We start from the raw sequence: 19,852 nt of genomic DNA, 5'->3' as shown, positions 1-19,852 counted from the left end.
GTATAAAGTACTTTACCTTTGCATCTGTATCCTTGTTTAATGACTCCCCACAGCTGAAATTCAAACAAACAAAAAGCCTACGTATTAATATATTTCTCTGCATGTTTGGTACCCGCAGATAAAAAGCACACTAAAAGCTCTACTCTTTTCTAAATAGAAATATTTACCCCTTTAGCATAAGATAAATAGGATATTTTATGTGTCAATGACAAAATATCTTGAGCTAATCCACTGAATACATCAGCACATGTGGCAGTTCCTCAAGAAGCTGTGGAGCTGGAGTAGATGGAGAATTCTTCTGTCTCAGCACCCTTGTATGATCTCAGCTGAATGGAAGATTGGATTGGAACTTATAACAGTTTTATTAAACCTTCTGTGCCTCAGGCAGAGGCATGTCATGTCTGTATCAGGACATGAATTCTAGCAGCCCCAAGGAGTGGAAGGATCTGCATTTGGAAGTCTTGCCTGCAACTGTTTTTGGTGACATAACCACACCCCACAAAGTATGAACCATGTTTGAACATACTGGCACTGCCAGGAGGGGAGTGAAGGGGACCTTAAACATCTACAGAGGCAGAAGTCTGGTGTTCACTGATGTTTTATATAGATCCATTTCTGTATATGACACAAGGCAATTATGAGATAAAAAAGGCATAATTCCAAAGAAAGTTAACATAATTTACTAAAAAGTAAGCTTACAAATCCAGCACAGTTGTCGCAGAAAGTGGGCCTTAAGTAAGTGGTCTCTTGGAAGTTGTGAGCAAAGCCAAGTCCTAATTTGGAATAGATTGAGCTAGCCCTCATAAAGTAGGCTGTTATTTCATCCCTACTAATCAGACCTTCCCTGGAAATAAACCAGAAAAGTTGCTTGTGAGACACAGATTTTATTAAATGCATAAGGAGAATTAAACATCTTTTTCTTCACGTTTTATAATAGCAATAGCTTAATGCACAAAAAACTAAATTGACCTCAGTAATCTTGCAATGGCTTCCAAGATATACAGAAGCTTATCTACACATTTAAACTGCAGACTGACAGGATAAATGGAATATCTGCATATGTGATGCAACCTCAAAACTACTTCATACTAAACCTCTGAAAAATCACTACTGTATTTTCCCATGCTCTAATATGTTAAGAAAAATGTACCTGATTTTATCAAAATATAAATTTTTCAATTCTCTATTTTTAAGGGACATCTTTATCATAGGAAAATTCTTTAGCAGTATATACTGGATATAAATTGAAAAATGTTTATTTTTCTATTGTCTGTTTTTCCTTCTACATGAGCTTGGATACCACTGCTGTAAGGCCAATGAAGATGTCCTTCACAACACATTTAGAAGATGCTTTTGTCAGTTATGTTTTCACTTCTGTCTGTGCCTGAAGAGGATGCTTTTAACACCCTAATGATAAAGTACAATTTAAACACAAAACCCGCTTTATCTCTCCCAAGACAGATGCTACCAAGTTGATAAGCAGGTACTCACCAGTCCTTAGCCATTACACAAAACGAGAATGGGAAACTGGCAGCAATCTTTTCAAATTCTTCCTGGGAAATGTATCCGTCCTGATCATGGTCATAATTTTTGAAGACAGACTGTGCAAGGTAACAGCAAATAGTTTATAATGAGGATGGTCTGAATTACCACTTTAAAAAGCCTCCACATTATTTATGGATTTCATTTCCCATCTTCTCCCAGTGTCTATTAAACACTATGCAACAATCTAATTGTGTTTTTTGCTGGAGACTAAAAAAGCATTATGATTTCTTGGTTTGCAGCAAAACATAGGTAAGTCAACATAGGCTGGACTAAAAGCTTCACAACACAATGACAGCTGTTTTTTACTTCTGCGTTAAGACCACTGTGTCCAGGCTCACATATCCAACTTGTACTAATGCTCTCAATTAGTGCTCTCAATAGTGGTTTCTGTAGCCAAATCAGTGTCGCTGCCTAGCTTATTTTATTGGGTCAGTGTTATGAGAAAATCAGTTATAGGACAGAATTGTCAGGCAGACACCTGTTTCCACTCGTGGAATGTATTACTGTTTGTCTCTGGCCACAAGCCAAGGAGCAAACCCAGAACAAATTTAAAAATATATTCCAAAACAGCATGTATCAAAGGATGCCTCAATATTAGACATGCTTAGAAAGAAAAGAGATGAAGCAGGCAAGCAAAGATGAACTCTTTACATCTCTACCTCTATCAGTTTTGGAATCACCTTACTTAGTGGTTTCCCATAAAGCAGGGGTCCCAAAAGAAAAAGAAAAAGCAATTGCTGTGTGTAACAAAGTCCTGTCAGACTGTGTCAGTAACATGATGTTGGAGGCCCTGGTAGAAATAGACTCCCTGGCTCCCTGAAAGAGTGCCTCTGCAAGTACACAAACCAGCATTCACACCTCCTGCTGGCCCTTTACCCACTGAAGGAATTGCCATCCGTGCCTCATGGCTGCTGCTGCTATTAACAGGTAGGCAAAAGTATCTGTTTGTGAGGACAGAAGTCCCATCCCCATATTTTCTCATACCTTGAGATAAAGGCTGTAAGGATTTACAATAACATGAAGTGCACTGGCCAACCTTACTTACATCTACCATCCTTTGAACGTGTTTGCTGATGGTTTTTGGATCAGGTTTTGGGGCCACTCCTGAGGCCCAGTCTGCAACTACTGGTGGTTTGGAAGGTGTCATAGGCTTAAAAAAATTGAAAGGAACTTCATTAATACCACATGGAAAGATTTTCAGTATTACACTTCTTCCATTTGTGACAGTGGACTGTGTGACACAAGACTGCAGAAATGACCTGTTGGACCCAACATCATTCTTTTGGTAACTACATGGTGGTTAAGCTCTTCCTTGAATTGTTCAAAACAGCAGTCATTCCCTAAATTGTCACAGTTCACTGACAGCCCTGTAAAATCACCATCTTTTCCATATTAATAAAACAGGAACAAAACTACCACATAACACTCATGGGTTTCATCATTTGAATCATGTAAGAATTCTCCATTTGAATAAAACAGTATAAACTGCCAAGATTAAGACTGATGTCATGTCTCGACACAGCAACTTCATTTGTCTTTGTGTTCATATTATAAAACCTGATATGTCAACTCTGCCATATATTCCACCTTAAACTTCATCATTTGTGCTTTAATAGATTTCACTTCAGTCTACAAAGCTAAAATGTTTTCAATTTAGCATATAATAAAATAAAATAATAAACTGAATGCAAGAGATAAAATTTTCTTTTAAAAATTCCTGGTTTTAAATTACAGTCACTCATAAAAGCCCTGCTTTTGTTAAGAATCTGTAAAGGCCCTTACAGCAGCTCGGTGACTTCGTGGCTCTCGCGCATACGAAAGTTCATAAATTTCATCTTCTGTGTAGTAAAGATCAAGGGACAGCTGAAAACAAACACATTAGTTTAATCCCAGAACAGCCACTACTACTTTATAAACTTGCTGCTGGATTGCACTCATATTTTTTGGTGCATTATTTTTTAATTTAGATTACACCTAGGAAAAAAGGAACTTGAGCTGCACAGGTGCTCACAGTGATTTGAAATGTGTCCAGTTCTACATGACAGACCGTTATTGCCATTATTGGGAAATCTGTAACAGGGAGTATTGGGAGTTCAGAAGCTCCTGCATTGAAATGAAGTATTTCTTCTCATTTATATCCTGTCATTTATACCTGCATGAAATTATGACCTAACTTCTCCATATTTGTAATAGCCGTTTTTATAAAACATTATTTAGAAGAAAAAATATTTAGAATAATTTCAAATAGAATATTTAAAACAAATAGGAGAAAGAAGAAGAAGTTCAACATTTCACATAGCTGTATTTCAGGCTCTGGGCATGTGTGCTTAATCTCACACAAGGGTGAGATTAAGCAGAACAGAACAAATAACCTCAGGCACATAAGCATTTTGATCGATTAGCTTTTTCCTGAAACAGGGCTGGTAACCAGAAAGTGGAAGCGGACTAACTGGTTTTTCCAAGATGAGATACTTGTTAAGGCCAAACAAAACTGAGTAAAAATAAGAAAGGAAGATTTGCTCTTTTAATAGAAGGTACTGTTTTAACTTCTAGGAGAAGCCAAAACTAGTTTTAACAATGTCCTAGGTAGGATCAATTTTTTAGTAGCATGGCGTTGACTATATAGGACTGGGAGTGAAATACATCAACTACATTTGACTAATGTTTATGTCAGACAGCTTCTTAAGTGTCAGAAGACACTTGACTAGAAATGCTGTATCTTGAGGGATTGAACTTTTGTGTGCTTTCTTTTTCTTTTACTGACAGTATAGGGAGTAATACAGGGAAGTAGAAATAAACATTTCCTTCCCTTATAGAAATAATTTGAAGCCTACTGCTGAACTGGCACCTCCACCCTTGCTGCCACATAAATCATCACCAGTTTCTTCTCTTCTATTCCTGTACATTTCCCCTTTGGGGAAAAAATATTACAATCGTATGTATTAATAATTAGTTAATTAATGGAATCCTCTATTTAGTTATTTGATAGGTATATGACATTTTTAATTGGATATTTATTTTATCTAACACACTTACTGTAAGCAAGTGAACAAGGTCCATATTAGCCTCCAGGGGAAGAGGCATTTCCTGGAGTTGTATCAGCTCATCTATGTGGTTATACAGAGAATACAGTTTGTACACATTAATCTTTTTGTCCTCCAAGTAGTCTGGCATGCCCTCATAAAGGGATATCAAGTCTTTCAGGTGGACACCAAGGATTGGGATCTTAAAGTTACTGCACTCATTGTAGGCACGTCGGTAACTATCATAATTTCTGTAAGACGAAAGCAATTCTGTCATTTCATTAAACACCTAAAAATAAAAAGAAAACCAAAAAATCAGCACTGGTTACTTTTTCTGTTTTTGTCATACAGCACAAGAACTTCCCATGTTATTGTTAAGGAATTTACTCACAACTCTTGAAAAAAAAATTTAAAACTTCGAATGAAATCTAGGTATTCTAGGTTTCCTATACCCATAAATTAGGTACTAATATGTAATTATAGAGGGTTAATATATAGTCTAATCTAAAATGCTGATAGCCTAATCTATAATGCTGGTCTCCTTACACTCCCCATTTAGTCAAATGAAAAGAAACATGATTTTCTTGAATCAGGGGGATCTGAATGCAGTCGATGTGTAAGCATAAGCATAGCACAAGCTCTCTGACATTCATAAGAGCAGCCATCTTCACATTCATAGGTGGAATGCATTCATTCACAAGAATTTAACTGAAAATTAAAACAGATTCCTAACAGTCCACCATACTATGTGTGCATTAGGGCTAAATTTGTTCAAGTCTAAATTAAATAAAATCTGTCAAATGGAAAGATCAGATGAACAAAATCAGTCCTTTCACTCAAAGTGCAGAGCTCTGTGCTAGTATTTTACAGACTAAGGATGATCAACATTACTACAGAAGACAATAGTTTGGTTTTGAAGTGTTCTAGGATCCAGTTCTCTGTTTCTCTCTCTGTTCTCTGTTTGCATGTCTGAATATTATTCTGTACTAGTGCATGTAAATGAAAATGCAGCTCATGACATCTGAGACAAAAGGAGAAACCTTACAGAATCTATATAAGTCTTGAAGAAAGGTGGGGTTGCAAGAAGTGTAGGACTAACTGGTGATGTAGAAATAAAATAACAAATAAAAACCCTTCCAAATCAATGAAATTTTTGTTCTGTCTTTCCATCTTATCCAAAGAAGTAAGGTTACTTTTAGTGTGTGAAGTGACAAAAAAAGTTAAAGGTTCTCTTATTTGTAAAACTTAGAGGAGCAATACTAACCTTAATTACATCATGAGGAACACATGAGCTTGTTTCCTTGAGCCTGGAAATGGAACTGTGACACAGACCTCCTATCACTGCCATTAATGTGTTAAAATTCTGCAGCTGGTGGAGCTTCTGTTCACATAAAAAAAAAAAAAAAAAAAAAAAAAAAAACAACAGTATAATTTAAAGGTTCAGGTTGTTCAATGTGCACACCCAAATTTTAATTTCCTCTGTTGTCTTCCTCCAAAGTCTTACAAGTTTGTACCATTTGACTTCATGTATTTTGGTGATGAGCTGTGATTTTACTGGGTGTAACATGAACTTACTCTACTGTTATTAAATCAAATATTAAATTTTCAGATACAGTAAGTCTTTAAAGTACCTCCTCAGTACTTCCCCCTTTTCGCACAGTCTACCACAAGTAGGAAACACTGCCTATTGTCTTGGTTATGACTGCAGTTCAATTAGAATGCAAAGAATACAAACAGGACCACAGCTCTCCTTTTATCCAGAAAGGTGTTTCTGCTGGAATGCTTCTAATTACATGAGAGTTGCTCATGCTTTGGAAAGCTTCACAGCCACACCTGGGAATCTCACATGCTGATTCAAAAGCAAGTCTAGTTTTACAGTGAGAATAATTTCATCAGAATGAACATGAGAAAGTCCTGGTGCCATGACTCTAATATCTGAACACTTGGTTCACAGCACATAAACACAAAAATGCACATGTGGTGTGTATGAACCAGCAGACCAGCGCCAACGCTCCCAGCTCACCCTACAGCAATAGTATGGGAAGAGCAGAAAAAGAGCTGCATCAGAGAAAGACAAAATAAGCAGCAAACATGCTGGATTTTAACTGACCTGTGCAACATGGATAAACTTGATGAACACTTCAGCCCGAAGCTGTGGTGTTGGTCTGCTGAGAACCATTAGCTGCACCCACTGCGAGATACCATTGCAAAGAGAAATTGATCTTTCCATTGTTGGGTTCTCTTTCACACAACTATTCACAATGTAGTTCTGATAATCTGAGAACTTGAACAAACAAAAGAAGCATAAATGAAAATTCATGTAGTTTCATATATCTCATGATCTGTGTGTGGACAGAGCTCTGCTTTGCAAATAAAATAAACCATATCTTTTATACCTGAACTATTCATAAAACTGAAATCTTTCCTTTGTCAAAGCTTTGTTAAGTTCAAAGCAGGGTATTCCACTAATTGAATTAACTGAAAGCTTCTTTTTGTCATATCTCAGAAGTCTTGGCTCTTATAAATCCCAGGAGTAGAACTGGGGCTTCCCTCCCAGCCTCAGCAGCTTCATAGATTCATTGACTTCTATTGGGAAGGTTAAACAGAACTTAAATTGTAATCTAATAACTCAGTAATAGTTTAAGGGAGTTCAGTGTTCAGTTTATGTATTCTGTATCTGGGGCACACTTCTGAATCAAGCTACATTAATACAAAAAGCAAGCTGAATGGGATTAACACAAAACTGAAATAAAATCCTTAAGACTGAAGGCTGCAGACTCCTTAATACTTCTCATACATCTTGTGAGCTTATTTAATCAAGACAATCTAAAATGGTTCAGTAGATACCTGTAACACACTTTTTTTTTTAGCCATTCTTAAATTAAAGAGAAGAAATAATTTGCTTTTGTTGATGCAATTCTTGTCCATTCTTTTGATTTATACATTAACAGAAATACACAAGAATTTGAATCATCAGAAAACGTGGCATGGGATTTTTTCATCCATTCTTTACTATGACCACTAACATCTTACCAGAAACACTCATAGCTGTAAGAGATATATATTCCTTTCCACAGGAATATGTGGAACAGCATTGATCTTTAAGCAAAGGTGAGGCTATTGTTTCTTTCTTACACTCCCTCTCTCACCTTCTTGCAATTTTATAATTTTTTTCTATTTAATAAGAACTACTAGCACTTTCAAAGCAGATGACAGCAGACACCTCTAGATTTGTCCTTATTAAATTAAAAATTGAAGAAATATTAGTAATAAGTAGAGCTGTCTCTGAGATTACATAGTACTTACATTACAATTATTCTTTGAATTTTGAACCCCAGCCAGGTTTGGCTGGATCTTGACATTTAAGCAACTACTCTATACAGATAGATAAGTTTTCAATATCTGACTACATAATTATGAATGTCATAGCAGTTTCAGTACTACTATGAATCAGTTTATATTTTTTTTTCTCAGCAGTCATCTCCTTCAGAAAAGTTTGGGGTTTTTTAAATTCTGAAAAAATTAATCTCTAAAATTTTACTTGAAAGTTTTTAATTAATTGTGGTACACAAATAATTTGAGGTCAACTATAACAAGCTTGTTAGTGACAGGTGCAATATTTAAATACCTAAACTACTTTAGTGTAAGAGTCTGTTATTGTGATGATTAACTTAAGAGCCTCAACAGGAATCCAGAATCCAGATTCTTACAAAAGACTGTGGCCTCCCTGTACTTTATGACTAGAGATTAAAATACTTTCCAAACATCAGCATGCCTCCAGTCCTTGCTCTGTGAACAGCACTCCTTGCACTTTGATTTGCTGCAAGATGGATGGTATCTCATGGAAGATTTTGCTGTATGCTGTGTGTGTGATCAGATATTCCCTTCTGACTTTGAAATGCCCAAGCCTTTAAATAGTTATTCCAGGGACTAATAACACAGCTGGTTATTTTCAATCTTTCTCCTGGTATATGATGCCACATTTGAAAAACAAAAGGATTCTGCAGCTTAGCACATCATGAACATATTCTGCAAAGATTTAATTAATATACCTAATTATAAATTACATATAATTTTCTGACCCAAAGTCTTGGTATGCTCAAACATATGCAGGTACCCTGCATATGAAATGTATACATGCATGAAACTGTTGGAACTCCATGACACATCTGACACTGACTAAAACCATACTTGTTACACTCATTAATTACCTTACATCTGCACAGAGATTTTGAAAATGGTAAGTTATATAAGCTTTGCATATTATTACTGCCTACAGGCAGCAATCTGTGCATGACTTCAGTTCTACAGCTTTTTGAGTTTAACACAAAACACAGAGTCATGTACTGTCAGCTCAAAACCAAGTACATGAAAACACGACTGTGAAATCTTCCACCATCTAGTGAGAGTCCCTTTTCTTGCATAGGTTCAGCCTCATATTCTAGTGGTACCAAAAAAACCCACCAAAACCAACTAAATAACAAGCAACAGCAAAAGAAAAAGAAAAAACACTGAAAAAAATCACTTTGCTTTCAGTCTTATTATCACACAGACTTTGCCCTTGATTTTGGTCCCTAACATTCACTTTTCCATGTGTAAACTGTATCAGGTTTGAAAAGAGGCAATATTGTAGCATACAGTGACACAAGTGAAGCCAAGGTGCATAGGGAAGTTTGCATCTTATCAGCTACAAACGTTACTGAGAAAATAAATCAAATTAAAGAAAAAATATCTTAGCTAAATCCTTAAAGATTGTTTGTGTACATGAAAGCTTGTATAATAAAATGTGTTTAACCCCCTTATATTAGAAATAGCATTTTCTAAAGTGATTTCTTATCTCTGGTCTTTATTATTTTATGTACAATCAAAAAAGACAAGCAGAGTCCAATGCCCACCTTCAGTGCAGTCAATTACTCACTGCACAGTATTGCTGCACTGTTCACTACAGTCACAGAAGGTTTGCATTCTAGGAAAATATTCCAAGTTTCCTCCATCCCATTTCAGCCTGATTACTGATTTGAGCCAAAGGAAGCTTCTTGTGCCAAATGGCATCCCTTGCTCTAGCAAAACGAGTTTCTTTGGAAGGTTTTCTCTTCTTCCTTCCAACTGATCTTGTCCCAGCTCTCCCACAGTTGAGGTTCATTCTCTCACTCACATTTGTTTGTAGCAGAAGAGTAGTTACTCAGAATGTAACTTACACTGGCCATCTTCAATACTGGTAAAGTAAAAGAGTCTGGAAAAAGACTCAGCTTGGCCAACATCTTGTATGGCAGAGTTAATCCTGTACTGTTACCTCTCTGCCATAATTCCTACATCTTTCCCATATTTGCTTAATATAAATAAATAATTACATAAATAAATAAAAAATAACTTACTGATATTCTTCTGAAAGACTTAAACTCAAGATAGGTAAGGTGGTCTGACAGCTCCTCTGGCTCAAGGTGATCAAAAAGAAGTGAGACTTTCCGTTTCTTACTGGTGTTGGCCTTTACACGCTGTGTCAGCTTTCTAGACCAATCCCTAGAATTTCTTTTAAAACACAATTACTGCAAGTTATTTACTGAAGAGCAAAATTTTCCTCTTTCCCTAAGACAGAGGTAACATTGTTTTCATGCCTTACTACAGTAAAAAGTGAATTATTTGAATTTCAAAACAGCAAACTCCTTTTCATGCATTAGAGATTATATGACAAAATATTATTGTAAGTCTTTATTGTATTGATGTAGCACTTTAAGTACAACTGTCTTACTAAACAGCATGAGAGTCTATATAATTTCTGCAATCAGTTCTATGCTTTCGGAATAGCTATCTGTAACTTTGTCTTCACTGAACACATCCACAGCTCCTCCATTTAATAATCCTTAAATATCCCTGAGCAACTTCTGAGTATGAACTGTCCCCCTTTGCTATTGACCCATAGAGTAATAAAATTTATTTCAATTTGAAATGCTAAATATCCTCTTTCATAACCAGATAAAAATGTATGCCAAATTCTGCTCTGCTTTAGCCTGTGCATTTCCAAAGTACAAACTGACACTTGTTTTGTCAGTTGTACTGTTCCCCAGAACTGTACAGGGAAACATGAGAGTGAGAAAGAACTCTCAAGAAAGAACTATGTGATGTACAGCTCTAGGATTTATTCTTGTCACAACACATATTTTAAAACCAAAACAATCTAAACAATATCAAGACAATGTAATAAACTATATCCTCACTACCTTTGTTGCTAAAATATAAACACACTTTTTTTACCTCATCTGTTACCCAATCAAATTTTATTCCCCTTTTTCAGTGATTTCAAGAGATCTCACAAAATCATTAGGCATCTACAAATTTTCTAAGTTCCCTGGACAGGGTAAAACCTGTCTGTCATAAAGAATCAGCCCAAAGTCTACTCTGCAGCTAAATTCAACCTAAGCCATTCCTGAAATATTCCACTACATAATGTATGAAGATTATTACATAATCTGGAATAAAGTATAAATTCTTGTAAGGACAGCTAACTTATGACTTATGAGAGACATTATAATTGAATAAAGGAAATTCAGAGCAAAATTTTATTTTCTGAGTATATTGAGACTTCGACACTCACATTTGAGATGTGTCAATTAGACGACAATGTAACTCCTCACCATTAGCTCGAACCACTTCTTGAAATTCCTCCATAGCTGTGGATAGTTTAGAGTCCATTTTGAACATAATCCAGAATTCTGTAATCCAATACCTATTAAAATTAAAACACACACACAAAAAAAAAAAAAAAAAGAAAAAAAAAAGGTTTTGATCTAGTTAGGCTGAAATTTAGTATGACCCTGTACGGGTTGAAATGTTCCTTTGATCAGTTCAGGTCAGCTGTTCCAGTTGTGTCCCCTCCCAGCCTCAAGCTCACCCCCAGCCCACATTTTGGCAGGGGCAGATGTGAAACAGAAGGCATTGATGATGTGCAATCACTGTTCAGCAAGAGGTAAAATAATGCTGAGTTTTACTCACAGATTCAACACACAGCATTATAGAGGCTGCTATGAAGAAATTTAACTCCATCCCAGACAGACACAGTACCCAGCACTATACGTGTAAAAACCTGTGCTTCTGGGAAAAATGGAAATGCACATTCTCAGGGATGCAAGTATGTATGGATTTGCCTGGAAGCAGAAATGCTACCAGATCTCACACAGTACTAAAGCAGGCTGACATAACCAATAATAATCTGCTCAGAGATAATAAATATTCACAATTTAAACAAATTCTACTCCCCTGTTACTAATAATTTACCCATTTGTGTAAAAAAAGAGATATCCTCAATCTGAATATTCTGAAGAGCTGAATATTCTCCCTCTCTTCTGCTTTCTCTAAACTGAGATATCAAACTTTATTATACTTAATAGGTAAAAATTAGAGTGTTCCAGGACCACTGCAAGTAGAATTACTAAGGAGAATTACCTATCAAATGCAATGGAGCTTTGCTTAGTATAAAAATATCTGCAATATCCCACTTAATTTTAATAGACCTATATAATAATATTAGACACACTTCTATCATTTCCTGAGCACTGTCAATTTTCACAGATGTTTAAGATAAAGATTCATACAGACTCAGTTTAAAACTGTGACCTGACAACTCTTGCACTGATTTAAGTAGATCTGCTAAAAGCCAGTTGGACCTTTTTGTGTAGAGCTACTTAAGTGAACCTTGAAAATCTGAAGCAGAATACCTGTTTCTCTTTTTAATATCAATTTCAGACATGTAAAAACATATTTATATTATATCCATATTGTCACATGGATGACTGCAAACTAATAGCTACCAACCACGAATATATTTACCTCACAAAATAGCAGATCTTCACACACAGCATTGAAGAGTTATTTTCTAAAGCATTAAGATAGGTAGAAAACTGTTAAGGAAAACCACATCCATTCACATATGATGTAAAATGTAACATGCTTGATACTTCCCAACCTGCGAGCAATAAGAATCATCCTGCTGATGGCAAATATTACATCGGATTAGGGTTTTAAGAAAGTATATACAAAGTATATCCCAAGGTTGTTACCAAAGGTTATTGCAACTCTGACTACTATGAGTAATAGTGGTGCTGTTGCCAGAGTACTGAGTAGTGTCAGCCAGTGAAGGCATTCTGTTTTCTACATGTTTCTTTGCAGCATGCCTCACAATTTCTCATAAAACTTGTGCACTGACAAATGCCATTAAAATTTGAAATATTCACACCAAATTTATCAAGCAATGCATTTATGAAGCAATCCTTTCCAGCTAATTCACTGGAGATTAAGGAAAAAAAAAAAAGCCTTTTTCTTTTAAACATAACCAGTTGTAGACAATGGCAGAGCAAAATGTAACATGCCTCTCCATAGTAACCTCACCTTTCTAGCTACACAACAATTTTCATTTAATTTGCTCTAGCAACTGGAAGAAACAACTGTATTTTTAGTCTATTAGCTCTTTAAAACATGTTTTGATATTTAGCCAATGTCTGTTGAAGTAATGGAAAATCCATTTTGAAAAATGCATTATGCATGTTTTGATTCTTCTGATGGAGATTGCCCACATATTTTCAGGTCTGAAAAACATAATTTTATGAAAATACCTTGTGGATCCACTCACAAACTGATTGCAATTAACTGCAGCCTAAATCTACCACAGCTGAGGGGACATGCTATCCACCCTTTCAGCATGCTTATACTACACTGACTACAGAACTGGTGAAGTCCGAGTAAGTTCCCAAATATTTTTAAGGGCCTCTCTCTGAATAACTAGAATTAGATGACTTACAAAGAACTTGTAACCACCTGAAATCACTCCCATAATTTAGGGGATGGGAAATGGTGCAACTGGAACCCTTGCAAGGTTTTGCGAAATACAATAGCCCAGACTACCTGATCCATTCAAACCTGTCTTTAACTTTCAATGTCTTTACAGGGAGCTACACACAGAGTTAAAAACCAAGCTTGCAAAATATGCAAGTCTAATAAAAGTTTGAATTGCTTTTCTGGTTGTAGAAAACGTTCCATCTCAGAAAGAAGATGCAAGCACTGACTTTGTTGCATTTTCCAAGAGCCCAGGAGCCTAAGTGAAATGCAACACTACACCACAGCTGTAGCTTAGCACACTTGATCCAACACCTGCCATTAGAGAAGCAGCAAGACAGTCCTGCTACAGACAGAAAGTCAGTGTTCCAGTGTTCTGTTGGCAAGGATGCTGCTTGTAAATGCTTGGAAGATAAAGAGTTTGAGGAAAGAAAAGATTATTAAATTGAATTGTACCAAAATTGGATGGAGATTCTTAGCGTGACAGGTCTCCATCCTGTACTGTGCTCATCTAATTCGGAGTAAACATTTTGTAAAGCTAAGAAGACAGGTAACATATTCCACAATTAAAAATTCCAAAGAAAGGCTAGTATGGTGAATATGATCTAGTAGTTACATTGTAAAAATCTAATGAGCCAGAAGCACACACATAGGAGTCCAGGCATTCAACTCAAATTGGGAACAAATAGAAAGGAAAAGCTTATGACTTATTATAGCAATTTTGAGTGTGTGTGAGGGAAACAATTTTCACTGAAAATTTTCACACCCTGATGATTCAGTTTTGTTCTTTGGTGGACAGAGGAAGACACAGATCTAAAACTTAGACCCAGCTTCACAGTACCTAATTGAGGTGCCTAAATTCATCTAACACCTGCTAGATAGTCCCTCCCCAGCCAACAGAGGGTGATTTATCCTACTTAAAAACTGACTTGGAGTTTCCTCTTTTCCTCTGTGTATAACAAGCTAAACCCAACAAACAAAAAACGCCAACCCCAAACCAAACAAAAGCACACCATACAACCAAAAACTGTAAAGAACAAGTATACAGATTAATTAGTGGAATACTAATACACCCATAGATTAAATATTTTCTACTTACCCATCTCAAACTTGTCAGACTATCAAGTTACCTTAAAAGCAGGCGAAGATTACAAAGGATATAGATCAACGAGTTTCTGAAGCATGTCTGCAGAGGAGATGAAAAACTGATGCATGGCCAGAATTATTTTTAGCAGCTGGTTGTTTTGACATGCATTTCCTTCTAAATCTAAAAAAAAAAAAAAAAAAAGGATTATTCATGTTGAAATCTTGCTATACCTTCATAAACAATTTGCAACAGGCTTTTTCAGAATCCTATTCTAATCAGGTCTGTTCATGTATGCTATTTCAAAGATAGCAGTAACCTCCTAATTTAGAGAGTGCATAATTTTTCTGGTGAGAGCCATATAACAACTACTATATGTCACTACTGTGTTTGGAAGACTCTTAAAAATAAGAAAAATAAAAAGGCAAACAAAAAGCAGATGTGTCAAAAATAATCATAATGCCCAGATAATTATCCATGATGACTATGTACTTAGAGCAATGTTCTTAAATGCTTAGCTTAGGCATATGAATACAATCTTGGAAACAAATCATTGAAATGCAGAGCAAAATAGTTCAGTTACTGATCCATCTCAGCCAGTCATTGGAATGACTACAGTTATCAAACAGAACAGCAATATTCACAACTGTTTGTGAGCCTTTTTGTACAGATGACACACATAACACCAGAGTGCACACACAGCATAGGATCACAGATGTGAATAGATGCATGTGGAATGAGACACAACATATGCTAGAAACCCAGAGGTTAACCTGTGCATACCCTCTGGGCTGGTCTTAAATGTACTGCACATCAACTTGAACTATGCATTACAGGGATTTCAGCAGAAGGGCTTTAGACTACATCTGTCTTCTGGGTCTTGTGGGGCTTTTTTTCCATATGTCAAAAAGATCAAGGACAAGAAATGTAGCAGAACACTTTAAAAAGTTTCCATTTCTGCAACAAACAGTAGTGAAAGTGTTTGTAAATACTAACTGACAATGTTCTCTCACAGCCAGCCAGTCATAAGAGAACCTAAGTAGCTTGAATGGGAATTTGACACCCTTTCAAATACAAAAGAAAATTTATCTTCTCGAATAACTTTAAATAGATTAACCTCTATGGGAATAAATGTCATTCTCTCTTTAAAAAGCAGTAGCAGAAACAAGATAGTGAAGCGAAGCCCAATACAGCAAAATGGAAGAGGGATGTGAAACAGCAGATTTCCAGCATATGAAATGACATCTACTGCTAGGGAAGGCAGGGAGAAGGCACTTAAACTTGCACATCACCAAAATGGAACTTTAAACATAGCCCATTTGCAAAACAGGATAATCCACATTAGTTAGTGGGTGAGAATTTCCATGCACTTTTACAGGAAGATACCAAATGTATCCACCTTCAGTGGTAAGGGCAAGGGGAAAGTCTGCCTGTCCTACAGCCCCATGAATGAGAGCAGCATAGACCCCAAGTAACAGGAAGTTCTTGATCTGCCTTTTGACTTATGCTACGAGTTCTATTTTACAGCACGAACCAAAGTTTATGTGTTCCTTGTTTGGGTCCACACAAAATTTCATTCCATAATGAAAGAATCCTTCTGAGATATAAACTGCCTAGGTATTACAGCATGAGCACTGAGGGCAAACCAGCAAGTTATTCAGCTAGAGAAGTGGGAAATTTGCAGAGGAAGGCTGGGACATCAAGAATAAATACTTAATCAGGCCTTTAGTATTTGGCATTTTGTACCCTTTGAGTGTCTTCATGAAGAGCACCATTATTTTAGGCCTTGCACACAGAGGCCTGTATCAGTTTTCTTCCTTTGGCAAAACTTGGTGTTCTGCCAGAAGCTCCATCCACTAGTTCCTGTTTAAACAGGAAAACAGTTCATTATATGCTTAACTTGGAAGCCAAATGGATATGTGCACACATACTCTTAAGAATATATAGCTTCTTGTAAGTGCTCAATATAGATCATTTCCAGACAACAAAGACAAAAAATAACACTCTCTCTCCCTTAGCACTTTCATTGTGTGCACTTCATCGTGTGCAAAATCCTCTGCTGTGACATAACACAGGTATCACTTGGCCACAGGTTCCCATTTGAATTTTTGTTTTCTAGAAGGTCTCTCTTCCATTTAGCTTTTTCATGTCACAAAAGTACAAAGAAAACGTACTGTTCTGCCTACTACTAGTACTTAAGTCAACACATTCATGGTGTTTTCCTGCATAATGAAACTGTATTTATGCTTCACCACATCCAGACCTAATTATCTTGCAACAGAGATACACTTCATTACAATGGCATGCAATTATTTTGCACACATTAAAGCAATACTAGCAATATTGGGGCTATCTGTTCTCTCATCCAACTAAAAGGCTCACCTTCACAAAAAACTCCATTGTATTTGTGGTGGCTTAAAAAACAAAATAAACACTCTGCAAAAAGAAATCTAAATGTTGCCAGTGCAGTTGAGCACTGAACAGCAAGCCTGCATGGAACTGTACCACCACACAATTTACAATGGTAAAGCATTTGTACAAATGGTGGAGCCCATAAGAGGGCTGGCCTGACTGTGCTGCAATTGTGCCTCTGAGTGCCTCTGCAGCACTCTCCTGAACCCCCAGCAGTCTGTTTTAAAACTCCTTTTCATTTCCGTTTGTATACCTGCTTCTAACCGCACAGCCTACTGAGCAAAACCACCAAGTGAATACTAACTAAAGTGGGATGGGTGTGTTTCAGTTAGTCAATTTACATTAAAGAAAGCTGCAAATTACTGCAAAAGCCTTAGCTTTGTCTCACTGCAGCAAAATACAAATAACCAATTGGTTATTTGTTGCATGTTTTTCTCCTGTAAATTCCCCTATTGTATTAAGATTTTTAATAAATATACTCCGAAATTAAAAAAAAGCAGAAGTTGAATATACTTTTCCAGCATTTAACTCCATGAGTGAAAGCACAATGACAGTTAATGATAAGTATTTTATGATCCATGTAGTAGCACAAAGCCACTAAAAACTACAATTACAGAAGTTCCATTTCTTGTGTTGGGCTCAGAACACACGAGGGTAAGAACCTTCTGATTTAGGCCCATCAGCCACTCTATTGCATGATCCAGTGAGTGACTCCTCGTAATCCATGATTTAGAAACAGCTTAAGTATCTCTAGGTCCTTGAATGCTTTAGAGAAACAAATTGCTCAAAAGTCAGTAAGCAAGGCTTTAAGAGCAAACTATCTGCTTTTCACCAGGTCCTGATGGCCACGAACCTGTGGTAAATATACTTAAAAGACTATGTTCATTAGGGAAGATCGCTGTACTGAGACCTTCCCTCTCATGCAGGAATGCAATGATAAGGCAGTAGTAAAACTGCCAAGGATGTCTTAACCAAACTGAATTTTGCAGGAAATAAAAGCTAGCTTTTCTAGGTCTAAGAGCCCCTTATTTCATAAGCACCATCTTTATTTCATAAGCAGGTTCCAACTGTATCACCTAGAGTACAATTTGAAATGAATCAGAAGTGAATCACGGAGCACTGACATCACATGATCAGTGACTAAGCTACTAAGAACACGAATAACTTCTTGTAAACTCCCTTAAGTCTTTCAGTGGTTATCAAAATGCAGAAAACAACGCAGTGCAAGAAAGTATCAAGCAATTGCCAGAAGTTAAGTGCAGAGCTGAAAGTCGTGGGTTGCTATTCTGACGTGCCACATAGAATTCTTCAAGACTTCTGCATTTTTTTTCCTAGTAGTTTAAAGAACATGGTGTGAGGATGGTGCTATAAACATCTGCAAAGATTATTAAGTCAACATGTGATCTGAAAACTGAGGGAACTTATGTTCTTAAGGCCTCAAAGTTTCAAAGACCTTGATAAAACACACAGACACATAAGAAATATGCAGATACATGTAGGAGTACATGATAGGGTTTAGTGACTGAAATGAAACAGCCATAAGTCAATGCATCTGCCCCACATGCTAGGTGCAGTACTGCAAGATAACTTTAAAATGGCTAGAAGCAACCCAAACTAAAAAAAAATATTTCATGAGTATTTTACGGATATTCCCTGGAAATTCCCTTTACAAACAGGAAATAGTCTGTTCCCCTTCAGCTTCAAATTTATGCAACCCATAGTAGCCTTCTTACTCCAGGCTTACTACTTCTGTGTTGGAATTTGATATCCTGTAACAGAGCTAGTCATTTAACTATCTTCATTAAATTGAATAATTTGGTCAGAATGAGATTCATAAGAAGCAACCATTCTCCATATCAGTTATGACACCATTATTGAGGGTCAACAAGCAGATTTAACTTAAACTAATTTTTTAATGACAGCTGAATGCTCAGTTGATGGCAGATGTCAGGGCTAGGAGTCAATATATTGTATTCTGCTGCTCCAATACAGAAACAGCTTTCTCAAAGTCTCGCTTCAGAACCAGTTTAATCTGTTCTTAAAATTCTACAGTGATGAGGACTTCACAGCTTTTGTAGGTGACTTATTTCAGTGCTTGAGTTTCTCTATCATTTAAGAGTTCTCCTTTCTGTCTAATCAAACATTTCAGGCAACTTGGGCTGCTTAAGCCTAGACTCCAGCAAACAGAAAAAAAATTTCTTTTCCTTATCCATATAGTTTCTCTGTTTATGGGTTTCATCCCTCATCTATTTTCTGAGAAAACAGATGAGGGATGAAACCCTCATATTGAAAATTTGAGGGTTTGATGAACCATCAAATTTGAGGGTTTGATGAAACATCAAATTTGATGTTTCTAAGAAACATCAAATTTGTCATTTTTTTATTCCTCAGAGGCAAGGTTTTCTAGCTCTCTGGTCAACTTTGATATTGTTTTCTGAACCCTTTGTAGCTCACACCATTAGGAAGAAAACCTGAATACAGTACTACAGAAGAGATCTAAGCACCAGAGTTAGAACATTATTCTTAATATCGTTTACATAATACCTTTCCATACACCTACATTTTAATGTAAGTCAATGTATAATGTATATACAGAAAATATGAAAGTACACACATCCCTCCATGCACAGAGTTTCTGCAGCGATACAATATCATTATTGTAATTAATTCCATTTTCACTTTTAAAGTCTCTCTTCACAATGATATCCTTTTCTGCAGAAATACTGTATTTGAAGGACATTACCATACCATTTTTACAGCTGATTACTCCAAGTAGAACTTTGTACTTATTCTTAGTGATTTTTTCTTTATTTCGAATCATTATCTTAAGTACTTAATATCTTTCAGAAATAATATAACTTAATAAGAATGTCCTTGCAAAGATGACACAGTAATTAGGTAATAGAATGCTTTTTTTAGTTTTAGCTGCAGCAGAAAGCCGGTGGAATATTGAGCTCTCCAG

At 36.3% G+C, this 19,852-nt stretch overlaps 1 protein-coding gene across 1 annotated transcript in view; it reads right to left on the bottom strand.

Annotated features, from left to right (window-relative positions):
* Positions 1-19,852, bottom strand: part of RASGRP1 (RAS guanyl releasing protein 1) — a 36,989-nt gene that overhangs the window by 6,484 nt on the left and 10,653 nt on the right. The window contains exons 3-14 of the mRNA XM_018907479.3: positions 14,556-14,661; positions 12,393-12,455; positions 11,161-11,292; positions 9,944-10,097; positions 6,679-6,852; positions 5,833-5,949; positions 4,582-4,857; positions 3,328-3,408; positions 2,591-2,695; positions 1,492-1,601; positions 700-844; positions 17-53 (exon numbers count right to left, since the gene is read on the bottom strand). Of these exons, the coding sequence (XP_018763024.1) occupies positions 17-53; positions 700-844; positions 1,492-1,601; positions 2,591-2,695; positions 3,328-3,408; positions 4,582-4,857; positions 5,833-5,949; positions 6,679-6,852; positions 9,944-10,097; positions 11,161-11,292; positions 12,393-12,455; positions 14,556-14,661 (1,500 nt within the window). The remainder of the gene's footprint in view (positions 1-16; positions 54-699; positions 845-1,491; positions 1,602-2,590; positions 2,696-3,327; positions 3,409-4,581; positions 4,858-5,832; positions 5,950-6,678; positions 6,853-9,943; positions 10,098-11,160; positions 11,293-12,392; positions 12,456-14,555; positions 14,662-19,852) is intronic.

This window comes from Serinus canaria, chromosome 5, assembly GCF_022539315.1.
Source record: "Serinus canaria isolate serCan28SL12 chromosome 5, serCan2020, whole genome shotgun sequence".
In the NCBI taxonomy this organism is placed as follows: domain Eukaryota; kingdom Metazoa; phylum Chordata; class Aves; order Passeriformes; family Fringillidae; genus Serinus; species Serinus canaria.
Note: the sequence above shows the minus strand (reverse complement) of the source record. Positions and strands in the feature narration are given on the sequence as shown.